The following is a 14146-nucleotide window of genomic DNA, read 5'->3' on the forward strand; positions in this document are numbered from 1 at the left end:
TGCTGACTCTACCACCACTTTCCCCATCACTCCATCAAAGTCCAGACAAAAAAGAACAGCATTTAGAACACTACCCCTGTGACATGTACTGCTCACTGAGTGGGGAATATTAGAGTACATGAAAAAGAATTTCATTTTAGCCGTAATTTTTTACTAAAAGAAGATGCACCTTACAATGCTTTTATATATTCACGGTAAGTGGGTGCCACTAGCAAGGCCAATATTTATTGCCCATCTCTAATTGCTCTAGAGAAGGCAGTGGTGAGCTGTCTTCTTGAAGAAAACTTAGTAGCTTGCTCAACCACCCCAGGGTGCAGTTAAGAGTCAACCATATTATTGTGACTCTGAAAACACACACAGACCAGGCAAGCATGACAGAATTGTGAATCAGTTGGGTTTTTATGAAATCTGGTAGTTTCATGGCAGCCATTACTAATACCAGTTTTATATTCCACATTTAGTTTATTAGTTCAATTTAAATTTCCCAGCTGACATGGTGGGATTTGACCTCACGCCCTGATCATTAGCCAAGGCTTCTGCATTACATAACATCACAACTATTCTAACATATCCTCAATAAAAACAAAAAATTAACGTTCAATAAACTCTATTATACATATAGGATACAGGGCAAAGAGATTAGAGGGTTTCATTTAGGATCAGCAAACTCACCCTTTCCAATATTCCTCTCAGCCCTCTTATTTCTTACATGGTGCATGAAGTGGGTCACAGAAACTTTGCTGCATCTTATCTAAGTACCAACCTTTAGATTTCTTCTGAAACAGGCACACTGCCTGATAAGGGGAAAGAGCTGTGTGCGCCTTGCTGGTAAATGGCAATTGATTAATTAGCTATAGGGATATAGCAACAAAGGTAACTTCTATCCTCATATATGTGGCCCCTAAAAGGAGTTAATTGATTGGCAATCAGCAGTGAAAAGCCAGACTAAGTTCATTCTGCTCTCTAATCCAGGGGATTCTAAGATCACATGCTGCAGCCCCATCACTATCCCACATGAAATCATAACACCTACCTGGAGCCTTCCTGGTTCATACAACTCAAAATTACTTTACTTCATACAATTACATACCAAGCCAACAGGAGAGTGTTCATTCTTCTTTTGGTTATACCACGTGAATACATTTGAGTCATCAATGAATTATTTTTAAATTCAAAAACTATTCTTTTTTTCCACACATTTCATTTACATTTTTCAAAGTTCAACTTTACTACTAAGCTTTTGCATATTAATGTGGTGTCACGCAAGTTATTTGAATATATAATTTACCTTCTTCTCCATTGAGTGGTTCTTCCAAAAGAAGGCTAGCCATGCATTCCCAATCTTTGAGCAAATCCGTTGCACAATCCCACATGCTATCCACAAGGTAAGCAGCATGCTCGTGCAGCTATCAATGGAAAAATAAAAATAAAATGATTCTATCAGTTGAAAGATTTCAGCACAATATTAATTCAGCATCGAGCAAGTCAATCCTAAGATTTTGTGGATAAACCGATCAGCTCTAATAATGTACCTAAGCTTTCACTTATTTCTCCTTTCTCCTGTTTAATTTACTTTAAAATGCAAACCTATGGTAGCTCAATCCTTGGTAATCTAAGTAACAGAATACATTGCATTTAAAGAATTTCAGCATAAAATTGTGCCACTGCTTCTCTTAATAATATTCTCATAAGAACAATGTCTAAAATCTATGGTTAGACTGTTTAATTTAATCATAGAACTTAATACTGCTGTTCTGGTTAATAAGTGGTTTTCTTTTTCACGTTGCAAAGTCTGAAGCAAATTTTGTATGGTATTGCCACTGGACCAATGATCCAGAAACCAAGGGTAATGCTCTAGGAACCCAGGTTCGAATCACGCCACAACGGGTGGTGGAATTTGAATTCAATAAAAACCTGGAATTAAAAGTCTAATAATGACCATGAAATGTCCATTGTCGATTGGTATAAAAACCCAACTGGTTCAGTGTCCCTTAGGATAGGAAATCTGACGTCCTTACCTGGTCTGGTCTACATGTGACTCCAGACCCACAGCAATGTGGTTGACTCTTAATCGCCCTCTGAAATGGCCTAGCAAGCCACTCAGTTGTATCAAACTGCTAAAACATCTCAAAACAGGTATGAAACTGGACAGACCAACTGGCATCAACCTAGGCACCAGAAACAACAATGACAAAGCCAGGCCTGAACTTAGGACCCTGCAAATTCCACCTTATTAGGATTTGTGGGTTACTGCCAAAATTCAGACAGCTGTCTCACAGGCTAGTCAAGCAACAGCTTAACATAGTCATTCTCACGGAATCATATCTTACGGAAAATGCCCCAGACATCACCATCGCCATCCCTAACTATGTCCTGTCCCACTGGCAGGACAGACCCAGCAGAGATGGCGGCACAGTGGTGTACAGTCAAGAGGGAGTTGCTCTGGGAGTCCTCAACATCGACTCTGGACCCCATGAAGTCTCATGGCATCAGGTCAAACATGGGCAAGGAAACCTCCTGCTGATTACCATGTACTGCCCTCCCTCAGCTGATGAGTCAGTGCTCCTCCATGTTGAACACCACTTGGAAGAAGCACTGAGGGTGACAAGGACATACAATGTACTCTGGGTGGTTGGGGGGGGCCTTCAATGTCCATCACCAAGAGTGGTTTAGTTGCACAACTACTGAGTTGGCCAAGTCCTAAAGGGCCTAGCTGATACACTGGGTCTGCATCAGGTGGTGAGGGAACCAACAAGAGGAAAACCTCATCCTCACCAAACTGCCTGCTGCAGATGCATCTATCCATGACAGTATCAGCAGGAGTGACCACCGCATAGTCATTGTGGAGACGAAGTATACTCTTCACAGAGGAAACCCTAGATTTCGAACAGAACAAGCAACTCAATACTGGGCATCCATGAGGCACTGTAACCCATCCATCAGCAGCAGCAGAATTGAACTCAAGCACAATCTGTAACCTCAGGGCCCAGAATATCCCCCACTCTACCTTTACCATCAAGCCAGGGGGTCAACCCTGATTCAATGAAGAGTGCAGGAGGGCATGCCAGGAGCAGCACCAGGCACACATCTACCCGGCTACGTGGAAAATTCCCCAGGTACGTCCCGTGCAAAAAAAGTAGGACAAATCCAACCTGGCCAGTTACTGCCCCATCAGTCTATTCTCGATCATCAGTAAAGTCATGGAAGGGGTCATCAACAGTGCTATGAAGCAACACTTGCTTAGCAATAACCTGTTCACTGACACCCGGTTTGGGTTCCGCCAGGGCCACTCTGCTTCTGACCTCATTACAGCCTTGGTTCAAACATGGACAAAAGAGCTGAACTCCTGAGGTGAGATGAGAGTGACCGCCCTTGACATTAAGGCAGCATTTGACTGAGTGTGGTGTCAAAGAGCCCTCGCAAAAGTGGAGTCAATGGGAATCAGGGGGAAAACTCACCACTGGTTGGAGTCATAACTAGCACAAAGGGACATGGCTGTGGTAGCTGGAGGTCAGTCACCTCAGCTCCAGGACATCACTGCAGGAGTTCCTCAGGGTAGTGTCTGAGGCCCAACCATCTTCAGCTGCTTCATCAATGACCTTCCTTCCATCATAAGGTCAGGAGTGGTGATGTTCGCTGATGACTGCACAATGTTCAGTACCATTCGCTACTCGTCAGATACTGAAGCAGTCCATGTGTAAATGCAGCAAGGCCTGGACAATATCCAGGCTTGGACTGACAAGTTGCAAGCAACATTTGTGCCATACAAGTGTCAGGCAATGACCATCTCCAACAAGAGAGAATCTAACCATCGCTCCTTTCCATTCAATGGCATTACCACCACTGCGTCCCCCACTGTCAATGTCCTGCGGGGGCTACCATTGACCAGAAACTGAACTGGACTAGCCATATAAATACTGTGGCTATGAGAGCAGGTCAGAGGGAAGGAAGCTTGCAATGAGTAACTCACCTCCTGACTCCCCATAGCCTGTCCACCATCTACAAGGCACAAGTCAGGGGTGTGATGGAATACTCTCCACTTGTCTGAATTAGTGCAGCTCCCATAGCCCTCAAGAAGCTTGACACCATCCCAAGACAAAGCAGCCACTTGACTGGCACCACACGCACAAACATTCACTTCACCACCAACACACAGTAGCAGCAGTGTGTACCACCTACAAGATGCACTGCAGGAATTCACCAAGGCTCCTTAGCACCTTCCAAGCCCACAACCATTATCTTCTAGAAGGACAAGGGCAGCAGATCGACAGGAACACAACCACCTGCAAGATCCCCTCCAAGTCACTCACCATCCTGATTTGGAAATATATCACTGTTCCTGCACTGTCGCTGGGTCAAAATCCTGGAACTCCCTTCCTAACAGCACTGTGGGTGTACCTACGCTACATGGACTACAGCAGTTCAAGGTGGCAGCTCACCACCACCTTCTCAAGGGCAGCTAAGGATGAGCCATAAATACTGACCCAGCCAACAAAGTCCAAATCCCTTGAATGAATGAAAAGAAAAGAAACAGAGTTCTTTTGAACAGTTCTAATGAAAGGTCATCTCGGCCTGAATCATCAACTCTGTTTCTCTCCACGGATGCTGCCCGGCCTGCTAAGTATTTAGAGCATTTTTTTCTTTTTATTTCAGATTTCCAGCATCTGCAGTACTTTACTTTTGTCCATAACGTCCGAGTTCAGTTGGACATTGTGGCTCTTTAGAAACAACACACTGTACCAGATTATAGTCCTTCAACAGTCTGGAATGAGTGTGTATTGTTGCTCCAGCTGCAATTTGTTTACTGCCATTTAGGATTTCAGCAATGAAGTATGCAACTCTAGAGCTGAACTCACAAGAGATTCATTTCTCAGTTACAAACCTGAAAGGAAAAAAAACCACCATTGCACATAGTGGGATGGGGTGAGATTATATCTGCAGGGGTTATTCTTCTCTTTGAGCAGGTGAACAAAAAAATCAGAAGGAACAGTTGCAGTTGGCATCTGCTGACCTACTGGGAAGCAGCAGTTACAAAAGACCAATTTGCTTTCTCTGCTGGGCAATGCACTTTGAACCAATTTTTTTCCCACAAATTGGAATTACACAAGACAGGATAGTGTGAAGAATTTGATCTCACAAATGATGATCAAATGACCTTTTTTCAATCAAATTACAAAAATGATTTTAGGAAAAACAAATTGAGCTACATAAAGTCCTAATTCTTGTGCAATGCTATCAGTAAACCCATTTTTGAGTTTATGTATTAATGGTTAACGTACCTTAATTAATGGTAATGTACTGGAACTAACAGCCTACCTCACTCTCTAGGAAGAAAAACACCAGTGTCTTGATAAGTTTTGCATTTGGACTTTGTCTTCCTTTTCTTTTTACTGCCCCTTCATCAGATTCAGGATCTTTCTGACTGAAAAGCCTTAAAAGTAAACAAAGACATCATAATAGCACCAAAAAAATTAAAATGTTTGAAAAGAATTTTGATTCAATTTACAATCCATCATCCCCCACTTCCACCTGACCAGATTTCTGACACTTCTTGCCATCAGACATCCTTCTTCATGGAGGGAACAGCAAAATTAGGACACTCTGGACCTGTGCAGTTACTGCTAAAGTTGCTTCAAAAATTACTGATTCTGCATCCAAAGTGGAAATTGATCATATCCAAAAACAACAACATACTTCATTCTCCCAAATACCTCACCCAGCTTGCACAACTCACAAAACTCACCCAACTAAGGTCAGCAGCCTTGGAGTTCATATTTAACAAGCTTTTGATTGGGATATAAATATCCCTTGAACTTAGCAAATATTATAAATGATTCAAGTACTGTAAAACCCATTTAAATAAATAGCTCTTTTGCTTACAAGACCTAATTAATTACGTGAGATTTTCTCCTGAGTAATTTTCCTAATTAATGTTTAAAGGAGCTCAACAGTTTACATCTTAGACTATCAGTGAAATTTTACTGGCTCTGAACACTACTGGAGTTCACTGGAACAGACATACGTAGCTGTGATTAACCCAAAATAGTAGCTTATCTTACCGTGCTGATAGTACATTAAAGTTAACAAATTGGTGCTTTTGAAAAAGGTTTATTGGAAAAGCAGTAGCAGGCTACGAGATATTTGGAGCAGGTAGGGAAAGCTGAAAGAGCTCAACAAACCTGTTGAGTGTCAGGATCACTAGAGCTAGGGAAGCAACAATGCACAGTGAATAACCTGTTTATCTGAAGTATTTGAAAATCATTAATTGGGGCAGGTAAAGCATTAGAACAGAAATTTTGGTGGCTGCCATGGCATTGCAAGATATGCTTTATAATTAATATTGTGCGCAATAGTTTTGGGTGTAGGAAATAAGCCTTCAAAGGAGAAGATGGGGCTATATCTGATAGCACCCGAAAACAAACTTGAAGATTGCGGCACGATTAAACTGTGCCGACTCGCCACCCTGCTCTCCACCCCTAAGCCAACGACTTGCCCACTGGGGGCATTCGTAGCACTCAAAGAACAGGGGCTAACAAGCTGAATTTGTTGCCCAATACAAAAATGCAAAGTATGTCAAAACAATTGCCATATCCTAGTAATGAAATGGCTTGGCAAATTTTAAAATATGCAAACCATAAGGTTTGCAAGTATTTTTGGAGTTCAGTTAGCTATACAATAACTCTGAAGATGACTTACAGTATTGCTTTTAATCAATACACATTATCAACACATCTGTCGAAATTGCTAACCAGTTAATGTTAACATGCAGATATCACCAAAAAGCTGACTGTGCGTGCATGCGCAAGTGTGTGTGCTGAATACCTGCATCATTAACTGTTATTTGATATTCTCCAAAGTACACAATGTAATCTATACTCTCATTCAAGAACTAACTGGACATCACGATCTGTAAGCAGTGATGTACTTGAAAGTTCTGAACACAAGAAACCAGAATAGGTAAAAAGCACACCAGGCAAGGAAGAATTAAGAGCAAGAAACTATCAGAGCTGATGCAATACAACCAGTAACCGTGCAACATACTGCATAATACAAGAAACTCGTGCTCTGAAAGTGGTTGTTCAACTTTTAAATCTGAAATTTATATTTGGACTAAATTGGAAAACAACAAAATAAATACCTAGTTATATTTTTCTGCTGCATAAATATTTTTCCATTCATCAAACAAGAATAATCTAGAATCTAAAGCTACATGAACCATTGAGGCAGTACAGCATATAAATTCTTAAAATGTATACATGGTCACTTTCTTGCCAGCAACACAGGTAAACAGTCTGAAGTTCCAAAGTCATCCTGTTATTAAGAATGTTCGTCATAATAATTGAACTTTTGATTTAATTCATTATTTACAGTAGTGTCAAGCTTGAAGACAAGGTCCCTCTGCTGACCTACCCACCCCCCCACAAAGTTTGAGCACAAGGTAAGTGAACTTACAAATTAAAAAGCTCAGTTCTAATAACTCCTTAGTAAAATGACCAGATATGATTGCTGAATCACTTACACAGTGTAAAACACTTACACGCAGACTATGTGAAAGTCTATTAAACGAGGCAGAAAACATATGATCAAGTTTTAGTTAAACAGCAACAATATTTAATTGAAATGACTATCTTATTGCTACAACTTTATTATGCAATTCTAACAGGCATGATAGGAAAACAATTATATGACAACAAAAATTGAGAAATTATTCCCCTTATACACACTTCCAAATTGATTTTGCTCCTTACTTTTTGTAAAGAAATTCCCCTGCTGCCACAGCGACAGGTCGATGAGCTGAGTAAACCAAATGATAAACATTTTCACAGTCCTCGGAGGTAAGGACATCATCGCTTCCCCTATAGTAAGGAATATAAGAGCATAAATGGCTTCATTCAGATGATGGTGAATTTAAGAAAGAGCTTCCTTTTTAATATTCCAATCAGAAAATTGGTACTAGATTACACCAACACTAGTATAATTACTGCCAGAGCTATATATTAGACACATCATTCTCTCATTTTATCTCACACAATTATAAACTGTTTAGCACATGACCCAGTGAATGAAATTTAATTGTTCAAATTAATATTTTTTTTAAATGCACACATTAAATAGATAGCTAGAAATCTGTCAAGGCATTGCTCATTGAGTGAGAGAATGTGCTACTTTTTGTAAAATGTGTAAATATGAGATACGGATTTAAGGACAATCTTGATCCTTTTAGACTTCTCTTCCCTCTTTCCCCCCGCCGCACAGCCAAGTGCTTCACTGAAGGACTTTTCAATTGCAATGCTGGTGAACAGGGCAGACATGGTAACATGGGACTATTTTAAAAAATTCATATAAGGGGTTGCTGAGCCTCAACTTCACGTCTCATTCAAAAGATGACACCTTGAACAGTGCAATACTGAGTGCCAGCTCAGATTATATGCTCCAGTTTCTGTAGTGGGGCCTGAACACATATTCTTAACACTCAACAAGTGAAAGTGTTACAACTGAGCTACAGTTCACATTTAATAAACCAAATTATTTTAATTACAGAATAATGTGGGAGTTAACAGTATTTTGGCTGAAATTCCATGATTTTATGCACATATGATGTGCTTGCTAAGACGATCAATTATCGTGGTGGTATGTTTGAGATGCTGTTGTGAACAAAAGCATCATTTGTTAAAAATACAGTATGTGTTGGAGAAGTTAATTAAAAATTAACAGAACAAAACTGTATATTTAGAAGTCCTAACATTATCAAGGTTTATGAATAAAGGGAACTAGAATTAAATAACTTAAAAAATATATAAGTATGTCATGTAGGTTGGCTGTAAATCATTCCAATACGCCTATGGCAAGCAGTAAGAATGGGAGAGTACCCTGGTCATCAACGCTTGGTATGGAGTTATGCCCCCAGGCTTTAGACTCTGCCAACAGAATAGTGACCTGTTCCAGGAAAAACTAGCCATGGAAATAAATGTAAGCACATGCTTTGTCTACTTCATATGCCACGAGGTATGGGAAGAGACCTAAAGAACAATGCAGGTTGGGCCCGGCTTTTCTCTTTACTAAAGTGAAAACTTAAGAGATAACCTGATTAGAGATCTTTAAAATTATGAACAGGTTAGACAAGGTGTGGAGAGAATGTTTCCTTGTGTGAGAATCCAAAAGTAAAGACTGTTAACACTGGTTACAGGTAAATCCATTAGGGGAATGAGGGAAAATGCCTTTACTCAGAGTGGCGAGAATAGTTCAAGTTAAGATGCTTTGAAAGGGAGACCACACAAGTACATCATAGAAAAAGAAATAGAAAAGTGTGCTGCAAAACTGAGTTGAGGCAGATGGAATGGGAGGAGACCCATGTTGAGTATAAACACAGCACAGACTGGGTGGGCCAAATGGTCTGTTTCTATGCTGTATATGCTACATAATTCTATATACATATAGCATATACAAAAATTGCACAAATAGGGATGGATTTTATCATGGAGGCAGATAGCGGGAGTTGGGTCATTTCCTGGCTGGGCACATCTGCCTTGGGAGAAAGTTGGGGGCATGGGGGCGGGTAGGTTTTTGGGTGCTGCGTGCTAGGGTCGGGCTCGCTACGCCTGGAAAGAGTTCAGAGGCAACTACAAGGGCTGCTGGGTGCTGAGGCAGGCTGTTTGAATGGCCCGCTTCGGTGCTCTGGGACTTCCTTCCAATTACAATTAAAATCAATAAAAGAAAGAACAGCCCTCAACTCTCTCACTTCCTATGCCCCACCAATGCCTCTTTTAGCCTCCCATCCACCCTCCATGGCTCCTCATACCCTCCAAGCCAGCCTAAGCCACTCCACCCACACCTGTAATTCACCTCATACCCTCTATGCCCATTGATCCAGTATATGCACTGTATAGACCACTGAACCCTATAGTGACAACGGCATACATGAAAAAGATTTCTTAAAATAAAGAATGCAATCACACATGCTTTTGTTAAAAATTCAACATTCATAATCTCCTGCTCAAAAAAATGTTTTTACTACAGCCCTATACAAGTGTATCAAGAGTTGAAATTGCAAGCACTTGCTATCTCTTATGTAAATAAACATTGCAATCTATTCCATCCATTACACAGAGAAAGAGCTGTCAATCAAGCAATGCTTTCCCTAATGCACAGCTTTTTTCAACAGATTAATGGATGTCTTGGTTTTCAGCAAAGAATGCATGAAGAGGCTTGGTTGCGAGTCCATACATCCATTAGTCTGTCCCAACAGCTGTGCCCAGGTGAAAACATAGCTTGATTGACAGCCTTTTCTCTGCGATCTATTCTGTCCATTACACAATGTTTATTTACACAAGATAAAGAGGTGTCAAGTGTTTGCAGTTTCAACTATTGATACTTTAAAGGCCAAGGTAAGTGACACATCTTTAGCATTGTAGTAAAATATTTTTTTTTCTAAAGTAGAAAATTATGAATGAATGACTTTTTTACACCTCATTTTTTTTTTTTACACATTCTGTTGTCATTATAGAGTTCAGTAGTCCTGTAGAGTGTATACTGGGTGAGTGGACATGGAAGTGCCATAGGTTGAGACACCATGGGGTGCAGGTGGAGGGCCATAGGTTGGCATGGCAGGAATAAGGTGCCTTGGGGGATGTGTGAAGGTATATAAGCTGGCATGGAGGGTATGAGGGTCTTGGGGTGGGTGGAGAGGTTGGCATGGGGGCATGGGTAAGGCCTTTTGAACTTACCTTTCACAAGGTTCCCTCATGTTCCTATGGTTTATTACACCTCTGTGGGGCCATGAACCATGATTCCTTGAAAAGCTGGCCCAACTCCATGTACGTTGCGGAGGGAAGGAGATGCCTATCCCCACATGGAGCCAAACAGGTCGGGATGCAGGCTCACGACCTGCACCAACCCAAACCCTTCTCCAGTGTTGGTGAAATCTGGGGGGCACCAGGAGTCCTTAAACTCAGTCGCAGCAGCCATTTTATGCCACAAAAATCCAGCCTATAGTTTCCGTGAATACAAAATTATTTGTATGGAAGATTTTGCATATGTGTCTTTCAAAAGTGGGGTTATGGATTTATAAGTACACATGTTTTGCAGCGTGGGATACCTGAGAGGAGGTTGCAATGACTAATATTGAGCGTCTGAAGAGCAGAATGCTTTAGGACCTTGGGGAAAGAGAGAGAGCGAGCATGTGTGTGCTATGTGTAATGAGGAGTGCATGGATTGTACGGTGGGTAAAGTGCCACTGTACCACTGAAATGAAGAGCAAGTCCTGAGATATGAATAAAGGGATGGGTTCTATTATTTTGCAACAGTGAGAAGTGGAAGTTGCAGCAAGCCTCTATAAGTTAGAAAATACAAGTTAGAAAATACAGGCAAAAGATGGGAGAGCAACTCGCTTTAAGCGCTTTTAAAAATACCAATAGCTTGTATGACTTTTAGAAGGCCAGAAAACTTTCAAACTTGAAATTAATTCTGTTTACAGGAAGCAACTCATTAACCAAGGAGCCAAAACTGAACAGACTTCAAACAAAAGAGAGTTGTGCGCACAATGTTAGTTACCTTGGAGCTGGGAATTCACAATAAAAGCTAAGCATTTGTACAATGAATACAGATGGGTATAATGAAGTGTTATGGCCAGGCTAACAGAACTAACTTGACAAGAACAAAATAATTCAAGGTTATTTACAAGGAGTACAAGAAATGCATATGTGCTACACACAACACTTAATATATTATAGGTAAACGTAAAAGGGTAGTCTACCTCATGATGAAAGTGAAACTAATTCTGAAATGTCCCAATCCAACGTAGTCAGTGAAAAGATGCATCTCAAATGGCTGCACAATATTATAAAATTCCATTTACCAGTATAAGATTCTGATAGGCCACATTACCAAATCTAGTCAAGTAAAGTATAACTTCTACTTACTGCAGAACAAGAGTAAGAAGTTTTATGGCTTGCACAGCAACTTCATATTCCTTATCTAAAGTCATGGAAACAATTCTATCCTAAAAAGAAAAGATAGTTTATTCATACAGAAAAGCCTCAAAACAAGTTAGATGAGCAGCTTTCACTGCAGGTTATTTGAACATTAAGTGTTTGCTATCTACTGCTGGCGTGAAGATCAGGTAGTTTCTGCTGATAGATAACGCTCCTCTGGTACATAGGTGCTCCAACTATTTACCGTTTTCACAGACATCATCTTGTCATAACATATTAGCCATGCCTATGATTTTGTTTTAAAACACCATCTTTTATAGCATAATTCACAGTAAATCAGAAGATGTTTATGCCGTGTAACATCAATCTGTGGGAATGAAATGTATCCAACTCCAATTTTATTACATGGCCTTTTCAGATTTTTAGCATTGTTTTGGGGTGTAATTTCTGTGATTGCCCTTTCTCTGTGAAAACCACAGAATCATAGAATGGCTACAGCACAAAAGACCGCAATTTGGCCCTTCGAGTCAACATCAACTCTCTAAGAGCATTTTAACTAGCCCCACCACTCCTTCCCCTTTCCCTGCAACCCAGCACTTTATTTTTTAAAATATCTTCATGTGTCCTGCAAATGTGAATCTTCAGCTGCTTATCCAATTCCCTTTTGAAAGCCACAATTGAATCTGCCTCCACCACCCTCGCAGGCAATCCATTCTAGATCCTAACCACTTGCTGCTTAAAAACATGTTTTCTCATGTCACAGTTGGTTCTTTTGCCAATCATTTTAAATCTGTCCTCTCTGGTTCTCAACCCTTCTTTCAAAGCCAACAGTTTCTCTCAATTTACTCTGTCTTGATCCTTGATGCTTTTAACACCTGCACCAAATTTCCTCTCAACTTTCTTTCTACAAGGACTCCAGCTTTGCTAATCTATCCCTGCAACTTAAGCCATTCATCCCTGAAATCAGTCTCAAATTTTTACTGCATCTTCTCAAAAAGCCTTCACATCTTTCCAAAAGTGCAGTGCCCAGAATTGGACACAATATTCCAGTTGAGGCCAAATCAATATTTTATAAAGGTTTGTTATAACTTCTTTGTTTCTTTTAATTTTTATGCCTCTATTTATCAAGCACAAGATCCCATATGCCTTTTTAACCACTTTCGCAACCTGCCCTGCCACCTTCAACAATTTTTGCACAAATAACCCAGGTCCCTCTGCTCCTGTACCCTTTACTTTATATTGCCGCTCCTCATTCTTCCTACCAAATTAATCACTTCACATTTGTCTGCATTAAATTTCATCTGCCACATACCTGCCCATTCCATCAACCTGTCTTAGTCCTCCTGAAATCCATCACCACCTTCCTCACATTTCACAAAATTTGCAAGTTTTGTATTATGTGCAAGTTTTGAAATTGTGCCCTAAGACCCAAGTCTAAGTAACTAATCTATAAAGAAAAACAGTGGCTCTAGTTTTGATCCCTGGGAAACAGCACTGCACACCCTCCTCCAGTCCAAAAAACAACATTTACCGCTACTCTGTTTCCTGACACTCAGCTAACTTTGTTTTCATGTTGCCACTGTCCCTTCCACTCCACGGGCTTCAAAACTGCTGCCAAGCCTATTACGTGGCACTTTATCAAACACCTTTTGGAAGTCTATATAAATCAGATCAACTGCATTACCCTCATCAATTCTCTGTTACCTCATCAAAAAAAGCAATCAAGTCAGTTAAGCATGATTTATCTTTAATAAATCCATGTTAGCTTTCCTTAATTAATCTAACCTTGCTCAAATTGGCTGTCAAATTTGTCCCAATTATGTTTCTATCAGCTTTCCCACCACGGAGGTTAAACTGACTAGCCTGTAGTTGGTGGGTTTATCTTTACACCTTTTTTTGAATGAGGGGATAACATTTATAACATAAATAAATGATCTTTAATATTAACTATTCTTATCTGTATATTGAACTTCTACCCTTTGCCTTATTCCAAGCCCTGAACACAAGGTGATAGGCAATGCAAAGCAGATTAGGGTAGGAATATGAAGCCCCAATGAGAACATTTATCTTTATAAATACTTAGACTTAGGTGTACAGGGGAGGTGATGGCATAGTGGTATTGTCGCTGTAATCCAGAGACCCAGGGTAATGCTCTGGGGACCTGCGTTCGAATCCTGCCATGACAGATGGTGGAATTTGAATTCAATAAAAATCTG

At 40.3% G+C, this 14146-nt stretch overlaps 1 protein-coding gene across 4 annotated transcripts in view; it reads right to left on the bottom strand.

Moving 5' to 3' along the window:
- stag2b (stromal antigen 2b) overlaps positions 1 to 14146 on the bottom strand; it is a 168129-nt gene that overhangs the window by 61429 nt on the left and 92554 nt on the right. For all 4 annotated transcript variants that reach the window (XM_041196235.1, XM_041196236.1, XM_041196237.1 and 1 more), the window contains exons 12-15: positions 11919 to 11998; positions 7749 to 7856; positions 5317 to 5431; positions 1289 to 1406 (exon numbers count right to left, since the gene is read on the bottom strand). In XM_041196235.1, the coding sequence (XP_041052169.1) occupies positions 1289 to 1406; positions 5317 to 5431; positions 7749 to 7856; positions 11919 to 11998 (421 nt within the window). The remainder of the gene's footprint in view (positions 1 to 1288; positions 1407 to 5316; positions 5432 to 7748; positions 7857 to 11918; positions 11999 to 14146) is intronic.

The sequence above is a fragment of the Carcharodon carcharias genome, chromosome 9, assembly GCF_017639515.1.
Source record: "Carcharodon carcharias isolate sCarCar2 chromosome 9, sCarCar2.pri, whole genome shotgun sequence".
In the NCBI taxonomy this organism is placed as follows: Eukaryota; Metazoa; Chordata; class Chondrichthyes; order Lamniformes; family Lamnidae; genus Carcharodon; species Carcharodon carcharias.